This window comes from Pseudorca crassidens, chromosome 6 (genome assembly GCF_039906515.1).
Source record: "Pseudorca crassidens isolate mPseCra1 chromosome 6, mPseCra1.hap1, whole genome shotgun sequence".
NCBI lineage: Eukaryota > Metazoa > Chordata > Mammalia > Artiodactyla > Delphinidae > Pseudorca > Pseudorca crassidens.
This window is the reverse complement of record NC_090301.1, coordinates 60478695-60497684: the sequence shown is the minus strand read 5'-3', so window position 1 is coordinate 60497684 and position 18990 is coordinate 60478695. Positions and strand designations below refer to the sequence as shown.

The 18990-nt window shown below is 38.7% G+C and overlaps 1 protein-coding gene and 1 long non-coding RNA gene across 3 annotated transcripts in view; both read right to left on the bottom strand.

The window, feature by feature from the left end:
- SLC25A12 (solute carrier family 25 member 12) overlaps positions 1–18990 on the bottom strand; it is a 180323-nt gene that overhangs the window by 93803 nt on the left and 67530 nt on the right. The window contains exons 1-2 of one of the 2 annotated variants that reach the window (XM_067741538.1): positions 3542–3655; positions 2541–2594 (exon numbers count right to left, since the gene is read on the bottom strand). In XM_067741538.1, coding sequence (XP_067597639.1) covers positions 2541–2594; positions 3542–3553 — 66 coding nt within the window. In that variant the 5' untranslated portion in view covers positions 3554–3655. Of the gene's footprint in view, positions 1–2540; positions 2595–3541; positions 3656–18990 lie in introns of those variants that run through there. The other variant, XM_067741537.1, reaches the window with a different exon arrangement.
- Positions 13903–18904, bottom strand: LOC137226526 (uncharacterized). The gene is made up of 4 exons (XR_010944390.1): positions 18706–18904; positions 18061–18205; positions 14663–14748; positions 13903–14275 (listed from the first exon to the last, which is right to left on the bottom strand). It is a non-coding gene; the product is annotated as an uncharacterized lncRNA (long non-coding RNA).

Below are 18990 nucleotides of genomic sequence, written 5' to 3'. Positions count from 1 at the left end.
AGTCACAGTGTAAAGGTACTGTTTTTCATCACCTAAGTAACTGGATTTCTTCTTCTTTAACTTCTTAAAAAACACAGCTGCTGTTAGACCCTTACATACCTCTAGCTTTCAAAAGTCATCCCATTTCAAGATCCCACAAGTGGCAGAGAATAAGGGTTAAGAAGATGGATTCTATAGTTTGATTTGAATCCAAATCTCTACCACTTATGAGTTAAGTGACATTAACCAAGCCAATTAACTTCATCTGTTTAACAGGGACAACAATGCTATCTCCTAAGGTTGTTATGAAAATTAATAAAATACCCTTACCTGAAATATTGTAAATCAACTACATGTCAATTAAGAATTTTTTTAAAGAAAATTAATATAATACCCTTAAAGGACTAGGTCAATACCCAGCATACTACAGAATGATCAGTAAATTATAGCCACTGTCATTATTATCACATGACCACAATTATCTGGACAAACCAACTTGACTGTCATACCAGAGGCTATGCATTTGCCTTCATTATTCTTGACTCCCTCTACCAAAAACTGTGGGAGATGGAACCCGTCTCAAAGAGGAGCTTGTCATATGTCCATTACCATTCAAGTCTTGGCTCAATCCTCCCCTGTAATTATTCAATATACTAAACTAAATACAAGTGCATACATGGCACACAAATAATCCTCAGTAAATATATGTAGCAACATTAAGTTATAAAGAAATGCATAGTTAGTATGTATTTTTGCCTATTACCTCTAAAATATTTATAAACCATATGTATCTAAAACAAAACTTTCTAAATAATGTTCTACAGCTTCAAGTAACTATAGTTTGAAGTATTTCAGACAGAAATTTTAAAATCTATGTTACTTGCTAACTGCCCTCAAACTGATTCAACTAAAGCTGCTTCAGCTACTTGACGGTAAGTTATCTCCTCTGTCTCTTACCAATAACTCTTGGGTCAGTGCTTTACAGTTAGTGCTGAACATGCAATTATAAATTCCACAAAGTTTCAGTATAAAAAATAAGGGCATCATCAAAATAATGTGTAAAAAGATAAGATTTAAAAGTTTTCAAAAAGCTAGGCACAGTCCCAGCTCTCTCTGTATTTGCATTCTCCCCTCTCCCCAAAAACCAAATCCATACAGAATCACAGATTTTTTCCATAGGATTTTTAAAGCTGAAAGGACTTCAGTTCACATTCCCTTATGGCCCACTGAGTCCCACATGAGAAGATGAAGCCCAGGAAAGCCAGATAATTAGCTTACAGGTACCACAACCAGATAGAGGCAGGGCTGGCAACTGAACCCAGTGTTCCTAACACCTGGGTCAGTGCTCTGTTCATCACCTCCTGCAGCATTTTCAAATGATTTCTTCCATGCCTACTTAATTTAGAAAATAAAATGAACTATATCCATGAACTCCTCATAAAACAATTGAGTACATGGTGTGGTTAACACTGACATATTTTTGGTTATTTTCAAGAACAACTGTGAGGAATAAAGGTTTTGAACCATAAATAGAGCATTTCTATCACAATTACTTTTGTTCTGGAAATGATGCTTCCCTTCAACAGATTTTATAAAATTTAAGATTCTCATTTTCACTAATTGGTCATCTGTGAAGCGTGCTCCCCAACAATAGCTTAAGCAACTCACATGTCTCAGATAAAAATGTCATCTATTCCAGGCTGATCTGTATATGTTAGAGTCTGTTCCTAATATAGAATCATAGACTTTTGCAGTTGGAAAGAACCTTGGAGATCACCTCTCATTTTACAGAGGAAACTAATACCCAGCAGGGACCTGCCCAAGGTCAAAGTTTCTATATGAGAACCATGTCCAGAATAGAAAGTTCTTAAAAGATTTCAGAGAAAAATACAACATTTGGTAGAACACCTTAGCTTGTCTCCCTTTATATGTACTTAGGTACAATTTCCTGCACGCAGAACTTTTGAAATTTAAGAAAAGAAAGCAAAACAAAAAAACTAAGCCAATTCTTTAGGCGTCTACAGCAAGTCACTGATCCTAAAAACTTAGCAGAAGTGAAGGTGGATCCTTGCAAGAATCCCAAACAGTAACATTTTGTAACACAACCCCCAATGCCCATGGACATAATATAAATAAACAGAGGGCGAAAACACACAAATTAAGAACAGTTATAATATTCTTACCTCTGTAACAAATTACACAGTTGCTTAGAAGTAGGAAAACTTTATAAGCACACAGCTTTCAAGGAAAAAAGAATTTTAATCATCATACCTATCAATTGCACAAGAGTGTCAATACATTTTGAAATTTTATTTTGGTCACAATGGTTAAGAGAAGATGGAAATCCTTTTTAGTGTTTTTTTTACATGTCTTAAGTCATGTTAAAAAATGTGAGGGAAATCTTTTTATAAAAACGTAATAAGAGACTTATAATCTATATTATCTATTGTCAAGTTCTTAAGAATACATGAAAATAGAACATTCCTGAAAGTTAAGGCCTAAAAAGTACTAGACTTATATCTCCCCCACCAAGAAAAAGCACAGCCCGTAAGCCAATTTACCTGTAGGAATATGTTTCTTAACTCCTGAGGATCACCTCGCTTGGTTGTCTGCACCTGTAAGAAAAAAAAAGCCAGTTAATGCTTCACTAGAGACCAGGCAATCTCTTGAGATTACAGTTCACAAATGCCAGCAATCAATGCTCTTATCTTTTATAAGGGCATTTAGCTTAAAACAAACCAAAAGCACTAATACTGATAACAACTGTCAAATTGGAGCTCTGTGACCACAGGGTGGAAAGACAGGTGTGAAGAGCCTAAAATATAGCAAATCTACCACATAGATTTCCCCTGGACTGGAAAGGGAAGGCCATGAGGATCAATCCCCTACCTATTCCACATCCACCAGCAACACATTTGGCAACCACCCACCTTCAAATCAAGAGGCCATTAAGGCTAGTAGAGACAACAGGAAAGTTGAAACTCCCAAATTAATCGCATGGCCTACTGGCCTTTCTTCCCGTGGAAAGCAATCCAGAATATAATTATCTCCACGCCCCTCTCTTTCTCCACCCAACCTAAAATCATGAAAACCGCTGCAACGTTTCTAAATACTTTAGCCATCCTGCCACCTGCAGCTCAAATGCCAACCACTGCCCCCTGCTCCAGAAGCCCCAAAATACTCAATTACTCACCCCCTCCCCCACCGCGGTACACAGATGCCTTAGGCATCCCCGGCTATATATGCCACTTCCTCCCACTCCCTTTCTGATGCCCTCCAACCCCTGGCTCACAATTCCATGTACCCAGGGCAGGATACTACGCTTCCTTCACCGACCTGTGGTCCTTACAAGCCCCTCCAACTCAAAATCCCTCCTCCTTCCCCTCCCCCGGCCGGGCATCCTCTCCCTCCAGTCCAAGCCCCGCACGGCTCTCCCTGGAGCCCCAGGACACGCTATCTAACAATCAGGCAAAGAAGTAAATAGGAAGAGGTGAGGGGCTGCAGGCACGGTCCCCGGAATGTCTCTTATGAAATAAAGACAGCAGCAGAGAGTTAGAGTCACCTTGACCGCCATGCTGTGCTCAGAAGCCGGGGACGAGCGAGTGAGCGAGCAGGGCCGAGCTGTCAGGGCACGCGCGCGCCGCCTTCCCGGCCGCGCCCGCCCTCCCTCCCGCTCGCTCGCCGGCGTCGCGCGCGCCTCTATGCAAATGAGCCCGGGGCGGGCGGGGCCGGCAGGGGGCTCGGCGTCCCAGCCAAGAAAGAGCTGGCCCGCGGGGCGGAGGGGGACGTGCCTCCCGCCGGGGAGACTGGAGGACCAAGCCGTGGGATTCCGGCGTGCCGCTTGATTGCCGGCAGCTGAGCAGCCGCCAGGAAAGCCCCAGGTCTCTTAAGGCCTCTTAGTGGGTGTGGCTTTGGGAGCCGACTTCAGCCAAAGTCGTTTTCTCCTGAGACTTAGAGCAACACTTGGGGCCTAGATTGAGCAAGATTTCGAAGGATCAAAGAACATGTTCCGTTTGAAAGAATAACAGCAAATGAATTGATGACAACTAAAGGGAAATACTGACAATAAAACAGATTGGGAACCACTCACTCTGGGGAAAGCCTAAGTAAACATAACTTGAGAAATAGGTCCTTAAATTGGCATGCGATGAATACGCTTAATATACTTGTGCTTCGTGTACTGTTATAAAGCTTTATTAGTAGACTCCACATTCCTAATCACCCAAATCCTTTGTGCATGAGGTGGGGCACAAATGCCAAGGGGGAAAAAAATCCATTTGACAGGGCTGGCACTGAATCCTGGCTCAACTTGCCTCTACATAAACATTTCCAGCCCTGTCTAAGAAAGGGTAGCTCTACTTTGAACCAAAATAATGTCTCTCAAACTGAGTTTTGCCATTATGACTATATTGAGCCAAATATTGAGTCATTCAACAAATGTTTGCTGGGCATCTGTTATATGCCAGATACCGTCCTGCTTATAAAGAATACAAAGATTAATAACATATAGCCCTTACTGTCCAGGAGTTTACAGATGGTCAGTGCTTCCCCACAACCCCAAACCTAAGTGTATTTTTTTTTGTTGGTTGATTGTTTTTAAACCAAGCAAGCTTCCTGTTTAAAAAAAAAGTCTAACAACTCCAAGGTTTAGCTTATCTCATTTAGCGCTATAATCCCTCTCCACCCTCTTTTCCATTTCCAGTGTTGAATCTCACAAGAGGCTTCCCTTTTCTCCAGTCTCACTAATCATAATATTTGTGTTAAGTATCCAAGTTAATATTGTAGAAATGAGGCAAGTGGACTGGCAAATGGAAATTGTTGATAAGGAATGATATATTACTAGTACTCCTAAAGTGAGCTTTTCTGCTGCAGTTGCTTTAACTGTCTGCCACCATCACATCTCTTTCTTCAGTCCGTTCAAAGTTCTTTTAACAATGTAATTGGACATAAGGATTTACAAATTCATATTTTGTTTTACCAGCACCTTATGTCCCTGATACTCTGCTCTCTTATTTTATGAAGTTTCTCTAAGTAGGAATCTCAAGTTGTTTATTTTATGCTACTTTTCAAGGGAAGGATGTCTGTTTGTAGCCCAAAGTCCCTTAGTTTGAATATAAGTACTTAAGGGAAAGAAAGACATTTATTTAAAATGAAGGGATTATTTTCTATTGGAACACATTGTTGTTGACCAAATCCATACCGTTGGAGTGAAATTTAGGGACAGACTGGCCACTTGTAGAGAGGAAGACAACACTACATTTAGACAGAACCCACCACAATAATTCATAGGTATAGGCAGGCACCAGGCCACAATAATAATTTTCTTGAATAAAAAATAGCTGATCTTTGAGCAAGCTCTAGAGTTTCACTGATGCCAATCTAGTTGCAATGGAGATGATAAAATAATTTAAAACTAAGGCTGCCAGCTACCCTAAATAAAGAGAAGTTAGGAGAGCTCAGCTACCCTAAATAAAGGTGAATTTTGGGACTTCCCTGGTGGTCCAGTGATTAAGAATCCACCTTCCAACGCAGCAGATGCGGGTTCAATCCCTGGTCAGGGAACTAAGATCCCACATGCTGCAGGGCAACTAAGCCTGTGCGCCGCAACTACTGAGCCCACATGCCACGACTAGAGAAGCCTGTGCAACAGAAATAGAGTAGCCCATGTGCCACGCACCGCTACAAAGACCCAGCACAGACAAAAGAAAAAAAAGGTGAATTTTGCTAGGTTTTTCATCTATCCAAATATAACAAACAATAAATTGAACAAAGGTATTAAAAGTGTGTACTGTGGGATGAACTAAGTATGGAAATGAATACAAAAGCCTATGAGTTAGAGCTTCTGCCCTGAAAAACTTTGAAATCTGTCGTTCTGTTATGATGATTGGCTAATAGTATTGTTAGATGTTAAAACAAACTACAACTTACTTTTTCCTGAATTGTAGATGATCAGGGTTGAGGGAAAACTTATTAGTTAATGGAATAACAAAAGACAAACCTGTCAAATAAGATTCACAAAATATTTGGGAAAAGGAAGTAGAAACAATTCAAAACTTTTTATAATTTTTAAAAGTAGAATGCCAGTATAGAAATTTATAACTTTCTTTAGACTGCAAATGATATCTGTAAACAAGAAATAATTTTAACACCTTGGCACAACTATAAGTTGAAAACTTGATAACTGAGTCTAAAAAGAATGACATTTCAGAAAGTGAAATTGGAAGTTAAAGGCTAAGAGACTAGCTGCAAAGGTACTGTCATTAATAGTCACTTTTTAGAGTTGGTTTCATAAAATATTTAATATGAAGCTTGACTGAGCTGGAAATTTAAATCTGCTTGTGAAGTCCTTGCCATGAAAATAATATATTACCCCCAGATGCAAAAACGAAGTATGGGCTTACTAGACAAATCCACAGAAATATGTCTCCAACTCCCAGGCAGCTGACATTGCATTAACTTTGTGGGTGAAAGTTGGAATTATCCTAATGCCTAGCGCCCTAATAAACTAAAATGTAGTTATTAAAACAAGAGGCAATTTCCAATGAGCCTGTTCTGCCACAACTCCTGGCCCTCCTTCTATCTTTAATAACATGTTCTTTCTGTTTATATTCTAGCTCCCTCTGATTATTTTACTGACATGGATACATTTTTGTTCCCATTTCCATATCCATGGATATCCTATCCATATTCCATAGCTACGACGGATGCCATCTTGCAAGAACTAAATCAAGGTGGTGTACAAACATGTAGTAGAGCATTAGGATATCACTGACTAATTAAACCAGGAGTGGGGCTCCTCCTAGATTAAGGGTACATACACCATCACTATGATGAGGAATAAGCTGGCATTTATGCCATCCCCACATCAAGATGCTCACTTAACATATTTGAAATAAATAGCATAATGAAATAAATGGCACATACACACAAAGATATTTGAACATCTGGAAATTTTAAGTGTAGATTGGTTTGAGCCTACATCTAGAAGTATAAAATGGTTCTTTATATTTTATTGAAATATTGCAAAACCTATAAACTTTATAAGTTGTGCTTTCAACATTTTCCTTGCTAAGAGACTATATGGGGAAACGGCAGGGGTAGACTGGGCAGAAGTATGAAGAGTTAAGTGTCCAAGTCTGAGCAAATTATGTTTCAGTTGGTAGGCTGACCTGGAAATCAATAAATCAGAAATTATTATTTCAACCCAAGCCACTTATAGTTAGATACTAGATAAATGACACATTTTAGGACTTCTCTATACTGTACAAGTATTATACTCCCTGTAGGAACATTGGCGCTAATTGAAATAAATTCTCATTTTGGTGGAGAGGGAAGAGTAGCATATCAGAAATCAGATGAAATAGCTGTACTCTTGCAATTGCATCTTCCTAAACTGTTCTTCCTCACAGTCTGACTCTAAGTCCTATAAATTATGCAATGCAGATAACAGTGATCTTAGTTTGGGACCACAGTCTTCTTTATTCCCTTGTGGAGGCAGTAACAGCCAGTTTTCTTTTCAATAGATTTTGTAAGGAATTCATGGAATGAGCTGCTCTAGATGTTGAAGGCTGTGAGTTTCCTATTACTGTATTAGTCATGTACAAGCTGGTATTTAGTGGGAAACCTTATGATCAGATGGAGGATTGAACTAGGTGAGCTTTAATGCTTCTTTTAACACTCTAATGTTATGATTTGGAATGACCCAAATTTTAGTTAACAAACATTTATTAAGTGCCTTGTGTTGGTACTAAACTTGCTGTTGCAGCTATAGGAAATACAAGAAAAATAAAGAGCATGATTCCCAAAGTATGGAGAATATTTTATTGTGGCAACAGCTACTATTCATTTTTTCAATGAATAAAGCTGAAAGAATGATACCAAAACCTTTGTATATGCCAAAGGCCAAGGCAGCTTTAGGTAATAATTGGGTAAAAACTCTGTGGTTTGTCACATATTCCCATTCCAATCAAAAGTATATAACTGGAAGAGCAAACATCTTGCCCAGTCCTTCAGCCGCTCACCCCTCCCCTCCTCTGGGGATTTACTTGGATCTGGTTTTTGCCTCCCTTCCACTCAGAGGTCAGTAAGGAAGGATGCTTTGGGTCTGATCCAAAGTAAAGAAAAAATTTCCACTTTAAAAATTGTGGGCTTCCCTGGTGGCGCAGTGGTTGGGAGTCCACCTGCCAATGCAGGGGACGAGGGTTCGGGCCCTGGTCCGGGAGGATCCCACATTCCGTGGAGCCCGCACTCTGGAGCCCGCGAGCCACGGCTGCTGTGCCCGTGGGCCACAATCCCCGCGCCGGGAGCCCGTGCTCCGCGACGGGAGGGGCCGCCGCGGTGAGGCGCCTGCTCGCCGTGGCAGGGGGTGGGCCCCCAGCTCGCAGTGGCAGGGCAGGGCCCGCGTGCAGCAGCGGGGACCTAACGCCTCCAAAAATAGATAAATTTTTTTAAAAATTGTGCTGGGAGAAAAACAAAGACCCCAGAATATCCAAAGCAAACTTGAAAAAGAACAAAGTTGGAGGACTTACACTACTTGGCTTCAAGATTTAGTATAAAGCTAAAGAAATCAATATTGTATTGTACTGGCTGGCAAAAGGATAGGTAAATAGATCAATGGAACAGAATAGAGAGCTCAGAAATAGTTCCAAAATTATAAAGTCATTTGATTTCTAACAAAGGTGCCAATGCAATCTAATGGGGCAAGGAGTCTTTTCAACAAATGACACGACTAGCTAGATATCCATGTGGGAAAATAGAGAAACTTCAACCTCTACCTCAAAACATATACTAAAATAAATTTGAGATGAATCATAGACCTAAATGCAAAAGCTAAAATCATAAAGCTTTTAGTAGAAAACATTAAAGAATATCTTCATGACTCAGAGTTAGATAAAGGTGTTTTAGTGAGAACATAAAAGTCAATAACCATAAATTAAGAAATTGATAAATTAGATTTCACTAAACTCAAAAATTTCTACTTATCAAAAGACAGCATTAAGAAAATTAATAGGACAAAAACAAAAAAAAGAAAAAGAAAAGAAATAAGCCACATCTAGGAGAAAAACTAGCAAACATATATAAAACAAAGGACTGATATCCAGGATATAAAGAACTCCTAAAACTCAATGGTAAATGAACAGCCTAGTTTAAAAATGGGCAAAAGACGCAAACACTTCACAAAAGAAGATATACAAATTGCTAATATGCACATGAAAAACTGCACAACATCATTAGTCATCAGGGAAATGCAAATTAAGTTACAGTAAAAAGATAGTACTACATACCTGCTAGAATGGCTAAAATTAAAAAGACTGAAAACACCAGATTCTGGCAAGGATGTGGAGCAACCAGAGCTCTTGTGCACTGTGGTGGAAGTGTAAATAATATAACCACTTTGGGATAAGATTGAGCGGGTTTTTATAAAACTAAACATATACCTACACCATGAATCAGCAGTTCTACCTTTCAGCGTTTACCCAAGAGAAATGAAAATATGTGTGGATAAAAAGACTTGGTCAAGAATGTTCACAACCACTTTATTCATAAAAGCCAAAAACTTCAGACTTCCCTGGTGGCTCAGTGGATAAGACTCTGAGCTCCCAATGCAGGGGGCCTGGGTCCGATCCCTGGTCAGGGAACTAGATCCCACATGCATGCAGCAACTAAGAGTTCGCACGCCACAACTACAGAGCCGCGTGCCGCAACTAAGGAGCCTGGGAGCCACAACTAAGGAGCCCGCCTGCTGCAACGAAGTAGCCCATGTGCTGCAACTAAGGAGCCAGCGAGCCGCAACTAAGGAGCCCGCCTACCACAATTAAGACCTGGTGCAACAAAATAAATAAATATTTTAATTAATTAATTAATTAATTAATTTAAAAAAGCCAAAAACTGGAAAAGCCCAGTCGTCCATCAATAGGAGACTGGATAAACAAACTATGATATATTCACAGAATGGAATGCTATTCAGCAGTAAAAGAGAGCAAACTACTGATACACACAATGACATGGATGAATCTTAAAAGTATCATGCTAAATGAAAGAAGCCTTATATGGAATCATATACAAAAGAGCATATACTATGTGATTACATTTATGTGAAGTTCTAGAACAAACAAAACTAATCTATGGTGGGAAAAAGCAGAACCATGGTTGCTTAGGGAGAGGAACTGACTGGAAAGAGGCATGAGGGAACTATCTGGAGTAATAGTAATCGTCTATGTCTTGCTAGGGGCTTCGGTTACAGGTGTATGTATTTTCCAAAATTTAGGGAATGTACACTTAAGGTTTATACATTTCATTGTGTGTCAATTTTTCCTCAAAAGAAAAAGAATCTGTAAATAAATATTGAACTAGGTATGTAATGACATGAAGTATTTAAGGAGAAGAGTACTGGTATATTAAATTTACTTTGAATTCCATAAAAGAAATAAGACAATGGATGGATGGATGGATAGATAGATAGATAGATAGATAGATAGATAGATAGATATGTTATACCTAACCTGGGGTGGGGGTGGTATTTAGGAATTCACTGTTAAAATTCTTTTAACTTTTGTATACTTTTGAAAATTTTCATAATAAAATGCGGGGGAAAATCGTGCTGGGTCTTTTGATACTGAAGATGGCTATCCAGTTATGTAATTCTGTTATTTGGCTAGAAATTGTAATGGACCTTGTTTCTTAAACACTGACAGGTCTCTGTGCATTGTTGCAGGGTAGGGAAAAGAAACTGAAACTGTTTGACAAATAGTATATCTCTAGTATGGGCAGCGAAATCTATGAAGACTATATTGCACTGAGGAAGAAAAATGTTTTCCTTAACATGGATTCAGACAGTAATTATATGTCCTTGGGAGTTGTGTGTGTTTGTGTCTATGTGTCTGTTTGGTCTAAGTTACCCACAGGAAAATTAGAGGAAGAATGTGGAGGTATATTTGCACAACATACTGACAGAAACCTTGGAAAGTACCAGACTTGGAATCTGAAGCCTGACCTGGAACTCTCCTGTTGAAATGCACCTAGAGTGTAAATCTAGGCTGAGAAACTCAAGACTTTGGTGGGAAATATCCTGCAACGGGTCATTGTGTCCTTGGACTGCCCTGTTGGGGGAAGGAGAACTCATCCTAGGGTGAAATCAACCCCAGTGAGAAGGGAGTTTCAAAAAAGGGGAGGGCAGGTTTGTAGTGGGAGACCTAAAAAAAGGACTCCTTAAGGAAGAGAGGGCCACAAATCTCAAGACAAGGAAGCTAGGAACCAGGGTATGCCCAGGAAGAAACTCCTTCTGAAGAATTGCTATAAAGGAATAATGTAATGCAATGTAGTATTGATCAGCATAAAATTGTACTGACCAGAAGAATAATCAGGAAATTTAAGTTAGAAAGTTCTGGAGAAACAACATGAAAGAGCTAAAACTTGAGGACAGTTAGACCTTGTGGAAAGAGACAAATCAAGGAGGAAAAGCGGGCAGAATTGTGGAATGAATGGCATTCTTTTGATTGGAAAAGGTCAGAAGCTGAGAACACAGAAGGAACTTAACTAAGAACTGTTAAAAGGTCTCAGTCAAAGTAGTATTCTGCACTTTCCATTCCCAGTAGCCCTGACAATAGTATATCTAGCACCTTAAGGTAATGAAAATATAAGAAAAAACTACATAAAAATGAAATAAATAATTATGAGGTCTTCACCATGGTATAAGGTCTTTGTACTTCAAAAGATGTAACAATGGATAAGAATAAACTTATGTATAAAAACGGTTAACTAGGGGGTCCCCTGGTGGCCTAGTGGTTAGGATTCAGCACTTTCACTGTGGAGGCCTGGGTTTGGGCAACCATCCTACATGCTGCGTGGTGTGGCCAAAATACCAAAAAAAAGGGGGGGTTAACTATATTTTGTGCTTTTGAGGAAGCTTCTGGGTAATGCTGACCTGCTGCTTCTTCCGTGATTCTGGTCAAGTCAGCATGGGAAGAAATCATGGAGTACCAGATGTACATGGTCTTGCCTTTATTATCTCTCCCTTTTACTACTTGGAAAGAAGCCCCAGAAAACATTGCTTATCCTGTTCTTCCATCAGCCTGGATGGATGGATGGGCTTACCTGGACAGTTCAGGATGAGGATGGGTAATAAAATAGTCAGCAATTATACTTCCTTTAATCATCCCCAGCCCCTCAATAAAGCATTTTATGTGAACTAGTTTTGTGTTGATGGTGTGGACGGAAAATTAAGGCGCAGTAATGGGAAGTGTAGCCTTCCTCATATCACGCCTTCACTGAGATCCATGTGGCAGTAGCAGCAACATCATTTCATCAAAGACAGTAGGCTCAGAGTCCTAGGTAGGGAACAGCAGCCAAGTGAGTATAACCCAAGGCATACTGGGTGGTAAAGAGGGGACATGGATCACAGAGAAGAAACTGCTCAGTAGTAGATGAGACAAATCCCCTTTTGTTCAAACTTACTAGAGCACCATGAAGGGATGAAAGGACATTTCATCATATGGAATTCTATATGGCTATGAAGTTCTACTCCATCTCTTAGACAGAGTGTTGGCTTATTATTGATATCCATAAGCAGGACATATGAAGGGAACATAATTATTCCTCTCCATAAGGATCTTACAACGTATTAAGACAAAACATAGGTAAAACCATTAATTAACAATGCATATGCTTAACTGTGTGGCAAATTTATGCAATACAGGTTTAGAAAAAGAAAAAATCAGTTCAAGCTGGGTGATATACAGAAGGTTTCACGGAAACCATAATTTGCCACTTCTTGAATTCATGATTTCTCTGTTTCTTCCAGGGTATATCTTATTACCCTATCCTTCCTCCTTCATCCACACCGTCGGCCCTAACACTTATCTAAATGCTTGACATTAACTATGTAAGTACGACTTAAATGTTTATTTATTTATTTATTTATTTATTTATTTTGCGGTACGCGGGCCTCTCACTGTTGTGGCCCCTCCCGTCGCGGAGCACAGGCTCCGGACGCACAGGCTCAGCGGCCATGGCTCACGGGCCCAGCCGCTCCGCGGCATGTGGGATCTTCCCGGACCGGGGCACGAACCCGTGTCCCCTGCATCAGCAGGCGGACTCTCAACCACTGCGCCACCAGAGAAGCCCCTTAAATATTTATTGATTATGCTTACCTGGTTGCTCAACCACTAGCCATTAGTCCTGTTATATTTCCTAAGTAAAGACCATTACCATTGTCTTAGTGGCTCAAGCCAGAAAGCTGGGTATCAGACTCTTCCTTACCCCTCACATCCAAATAGCTACCCAGTCCTGTGTTTTCCATCCTCTTCAGGCTTTTTAAAATCTCTTCTTTTGATTATAATGGCCTTCATTATGCCTCCTAATTGCTTTCCCATGCCTCCAGTTCTCCACTTTCTGCCTCCTGTCACTATCCTCAAATCCATTCTCCACAGTGCTGTCAACTGCTCGATATAAAACAGATACTAAATTTTGTCACTTCCCCATCCTTCAGTGGCTCTCTAGCGACTTCAATATAAAATCCAAGCTTCTCAGTTTGACGAAGAATAGAAGCTTCCTGATCCAGCCCCTTCCTCTTACTTATATCTTACTACTATACTTGTTCCTTTAGTCACAAAGATTTTTGAGCTTTTATGCTATTTCCTTTACTGGAGATATTTTACTCCACATTTATTACAATTGGCCTATCCTTTAAGATACAGATCAAGAATCTCTTCCTCCACAAAACAATCCTTAAGCCCCCTTTTTCACCCATCATAGACCTCCCCATCATATTTATCACATTGTGATAAATCACATTGTCTTTTCCACTGGTGGCTTTCAAACTTTATTGCCCCAGACCTAAATAGTAAAAAATACATTTTTTATCACAACCCCAGTACACACTGAAGTAAAAACTTCATGAAGCAATATTGAACTTTTTTACATGCAACATACTCTGGTATTTGCTATTCTGTACTATTCTATTTTTTATTTTCTAATTCTGTTTTCAACATTCTGAATTGATTTCATGACCCATGCTTAAAAATGCTGCAGTAGCAGCTCTTGTCTTTTCTGGCTCTCCTTGCTCTCTCCTTTTCTCTTCCAGAAACATGGTCTCTGGTGTGGCTGTGTCTGATGGGGCCATCAAAGCGTTCAATGACATGAAGGTGCATAAGTCGTCGACACCAGAGGAGGAGAAGAAGCGCAAGAAGGCGGTGCTCTTCTGCCTGAGCGAGGACAAGAAGAACATCATCCTGGAGGAGAGCAAGGAGACTCTAGACGACCCCTACACCAACTTTGTCAAGAGGCTGCCAGACAAGGACTGCAACGAAGACCCAATGCAGCCAAAAATAAATAAATTAGTAAAAAAAGTTAATAATAGTAATATTTAATATAGGAATTAACAGTAGTAGAAATATATTGATATATAGAAGAGAAGATATCAGCAAAAGTTTTTATGCATATGTATACCAAATAAACATGACAATGACTAGATTACCTGATTTCTAAAATCACTTTGCTCTAAAATTCCTGATTCTGTATTATTCAAAGTACCTTAGTTGCTCTTAAAATCTATTAAAAAATAACACCATATCTATAGTAACATAAACTGCCTCATATACAACAAAATTTAACTTTATAAAGATATGTAAAAGTAAACCTTTTATTCTTTAAACGCATCCTAACCCTACCAACACACCCTTCTTACCTGATGAAGCAGGTTCTCTTTGTATTATATGATGCCGGTTAGCATGACAGTTTCCTTCTCTTAGATCATTAAATTCTGGATTCCTTCTAGCAAAATTTTCAGAAAGAATTCTTTTACTAATTTGCACAGTGATTGGTTGGTTTAGCTTGTTAACAACTATATATATTCCCTCAAAATTCTGATTTGTAAAAAAATTTAGAAGAAACACTACCATAAAGCTATTTTATTTTTTTATAATTCTTTTAAGGGAGAGGCTTATGAACTAAATACTTAACAGCACTGTACAGCAGGCATAAAAGCTCTTCACTTTGTGTGTCCAGATCATAGGAAGTTAAGAGTCTTGTTCTGCATAGCGATATGGGTAAACAGGTTACCAAGGGGGTGCCTGAAAACCAACCCATTAGAACGACAGCTTTCACAACAATGTGAATATACTTAATGCTACTGAACTGTATGCTTAAAAATGATTAAGATGGGACTTCCCTGGTGGCACAGTGGTTAAGAATCCACCTGCCAATGCAGGGGATGTGGGTTCGAGCCCTGGTCCGGGAAGATCCCACATGCTGCAGAGCAACTAAGCCCGGGCGCCACAGCTATGGAGCCTGCGCTCTACAGCCCACGGGCCACAGCTACTGAGCCCACATGCCACAACTAAAAAAGCCCACACACCTAGAGCCCGTGCTCCGCAAAGAAGAGTAGCCCCTACTCGCTGCAACTAGAGAAAACCTGCACTCAGCAACGAAGACCCAACGCAGCCAAAATTAAAGATAAATAAATAAATTTATTTTTTTAAAAAAATGATTAAGATGGTCAATTTTATGTTATGTATTTTTTTACTACAATCAAAAAAAAGAAAGACAGAATGACTGAAACAATATATCAGTTTAAAATATTTCTAGTCATAATTTTCGCCACGTTTTAGTCTTATTTATTTAATATCAAAGTAGCTTTGATAAAGTTTTCTTCACCCTCCTCCTATCCTGAAGCTCTTCTACATTGAAAAACAACACAAAACAACAGCAAAAAAAAGTTTAAAACAGAGGAACAATGGTCATTTTTCTGTTGGCTAGAATGGAAAAAAGAATTAATATTTGAAGTAATTTTTAACTATGAAATGTGAAATATCATAGGCATTATTGTGTTAGTCACTCTAAGTAGACATACATAATTAAAGCCATTTTTACAAACTATAGTTTCGAAAAGTAAAGCGGGCATCACTGGGTGGTCATTTTGTAAATAAGGATAAGCAATTATAGTCCTCTTCCCTCATTTTGACCAGTCTTTGCTTGTAAATAATGACAGAATGCAAAACTAGAAATATTAATTTTCAATTAACTGTTCCTTGTACCAGTTAAGCTGCTTCTCTTTAATTCTATGTATCACAATTTATAGAATGTAGAGTGTAGAGTTAGCCACCATGTCTAAAAACTTCCAAAAGATTGATAAGTTTCTAGTTATGAAAGAAACCAATACATCCTCATTAAAAGAAGCAAACAGCATTTTTTTTTAAATCCCTGATTAATCCCCATCTCCAAATTCCCTCTCCTAGGAGCCACAGTTAAACTAGCTGGTTATGCTTCCGAATGTTTTCTATGTTTATATCAAAATACACTTTTTTTATACAAGTAAAATAACATTATAATGTTAACTTATTTTTTAACCTATTATATAGTATTTTCCCAAGTCAGTACATATTAGCCAGCCCATTTTGATGAATGTTTAGGCTATTTCCAATGTGCCAGTAAAATTAATGCTGCCTTGAACATCTTTGATCATTTATCTTTGCATTCTTGTGCAAATAGTTTTGTAGGACAAATACTTCTAAGTGGAACTACTACCTCAAAGGATGTACAAATAGAAACATGTTAAATTTTTTAAATTGCTAAATTGCTTCTCAAAAAGTACTAGTTTACACACCTATGGGTAGTGTATGAGAATTGAAATATGGAATTTGCAAACTGTTGGTGCTGTGCATCTTAATAATATACATACCTTCCTCTAACAGTAGTTTTCAATATGAGCTGGCCTATTTTTATTTTCTTTCTTTTATCCTATATGAAAGTCATCTAGCTGGATAGGGGATTCTGGATAATTGTTCTGGGAACTGAAACTCATACACCACACCCCCACCATTTGCACTATGAGCTAAACAAATGAGTTAACTAGCTATTCTTATTTGTCTGTAGAGACGTATGTATTTTGAATTAAAGACACATCAAGTACCTGCATTTTTCTTTTGGATCTCAAATTTCCTACATCCACTTTCTGATAACCATCTTTTTAATACCATGTTTTTTTAAAAAAAAAAAATCCCTTCCGGAGGTTTCAAGACATGATGGCAAAATTTACTAGTCCATATGCAGTTGAACCTGTACCAAACATAAGGTTGCTAGTTCATTCCTAACAGTGTAATATGGCCTTTTTCTATGGAGAAAAATGCCTTTTCCAAATTTCCTATTCTAGAATGAATGGTATCATACTAATACCACCTCATATTAATATAGAATTTTACAATTTACAAAGCTCTCTCCTAAATTTTTCCATTTGATTTTCACAACAACTCAATGTAATGACTGGGAAGGTTTTTATCTCCACTTAATAGATGAAACAAGGTCACACAATCACGAAGTAGTAGAACTGAGACTAGTAGGGCACTGAATTTTCCACACCACTATGCTGCCTCCTTCCTATACATGAGGACAGCAGATTCCTTGTGTAGAAATTGTATTCTATGGTGGTAACATTCACTTCCTAAATCCCCTTTAGAATAAGGTAAAATATAAATTGAAAAGAGTGGGAAAACCCTACAAAAATATTTTTTCCTTTTTGGTAATTTTATTTTTACCTTTCTGAAAGAAGTCATTCATTTAGGTTTTAGATAAACTAGCTAAACATGTATTCTGTGACATTTTTAATAAATATGTGTGAAGGGTTCTAAGACAAGGTCAATTTAAAACTGTAACCTCAATTCTGCAAGCAGATCATATGAAATATTAGTCATATATAGGTTTCATCGTATTTCTTATTCATATTCATCTTATTTCTTATTCATATTATCATATATGTTTCAACATATTCCCTACAACCAACCGTAAAGTCACATAAAGTCATAAAATCTGTTTCAGATTTGCGGCAGTTAGGACAAATTCCTCTTGATTTCTTATTTTAAGGATCATAATTGCCGGTCAGCTATTGGCCAATCTACAGGTAAGGTGGTTTTGGAAAGAAATGCTGAATCTTGCCATTTTGAAAGAACAATTATATAAAAAGATTGTTTTCCGTTTTTGATCTATAATGTCATTAGTGACAACGATTTCAGTTTTCTTCTTAACATTATGATCGTAATTTCTTATGTTTCAATAAAGCTTAAAGAAAAAGGATCTGAGCATTCTCAGTACCTTTTCTGATCTTTATCTTCAGGAGGGCCAAATCCATGTAGTCAAATACTGAGCTGAGTATCTGGAGAACTGGGCTCTTGTGTAGGCTGTACACTGAGTGTGAATTTGGGTAATTTCTCTTTTCTGGGCTTTAGCTTCCGCATCTCTAAAACGAGGAAGTGTGTTAGTTCTAGATTATCATCTCAAGGGTCCATTTTAGCTCTCGTATCATCATTGTAAAACCTATTAACCAACATTTGTTGAGACAAGGCATTCTAGTGTACAGACATCATGGGTGTATTTGTGGATACCTAAACAGTGGCTTATCCTCTGGGACAGTTTCAGCAGCTACTAAACACTAACAAGCCCTATGGCCCAAATCAGGTAGCATCCTGTGATGTGGTTACGCCACGAGGACTTGAGAGATGTAGAACCAGAACAGTTCTGGTCACCTAAATTATTACTAGGTAGCAATTTCCTTACACTAAATTGTTGCCTCATAACCTTAAAATGCGAAACCCGAGTGCCTAAGATATCACACCGTATACATACTGTTAAAAAAACATAAAAGAAAAACGATGTTAAACAACTATTTACCGCAAAAATAGAAACAAATAAATATGGGAAAATTTCTCTGGCAACTAGAACTCAATCCCTATATTTTACCTGTAAAACTAGGGCTCAGGTGTTTGGATCTACTGTCCAGGCCAAGGGAAAAGTTTTTCTAACAGTCTCCAAAACATCGTTAAGGGGGAACAGAAAACTGCCAGAGGTATGTATATTATGCAAATCACCCCCAAAGAAACTCTCCTCGAGCCAGCGAGCATCTCAACAGAGAATATCCTTTTGCGGCCTCCTCCTCCAATTCAAGCCTCAAAGAGGCTGACTGCGCTGGCCGTGGCTAGGCAACCGTCCGAGCCTTCCCTGCCGTGTTAGCCCCGCCTCTCGAGG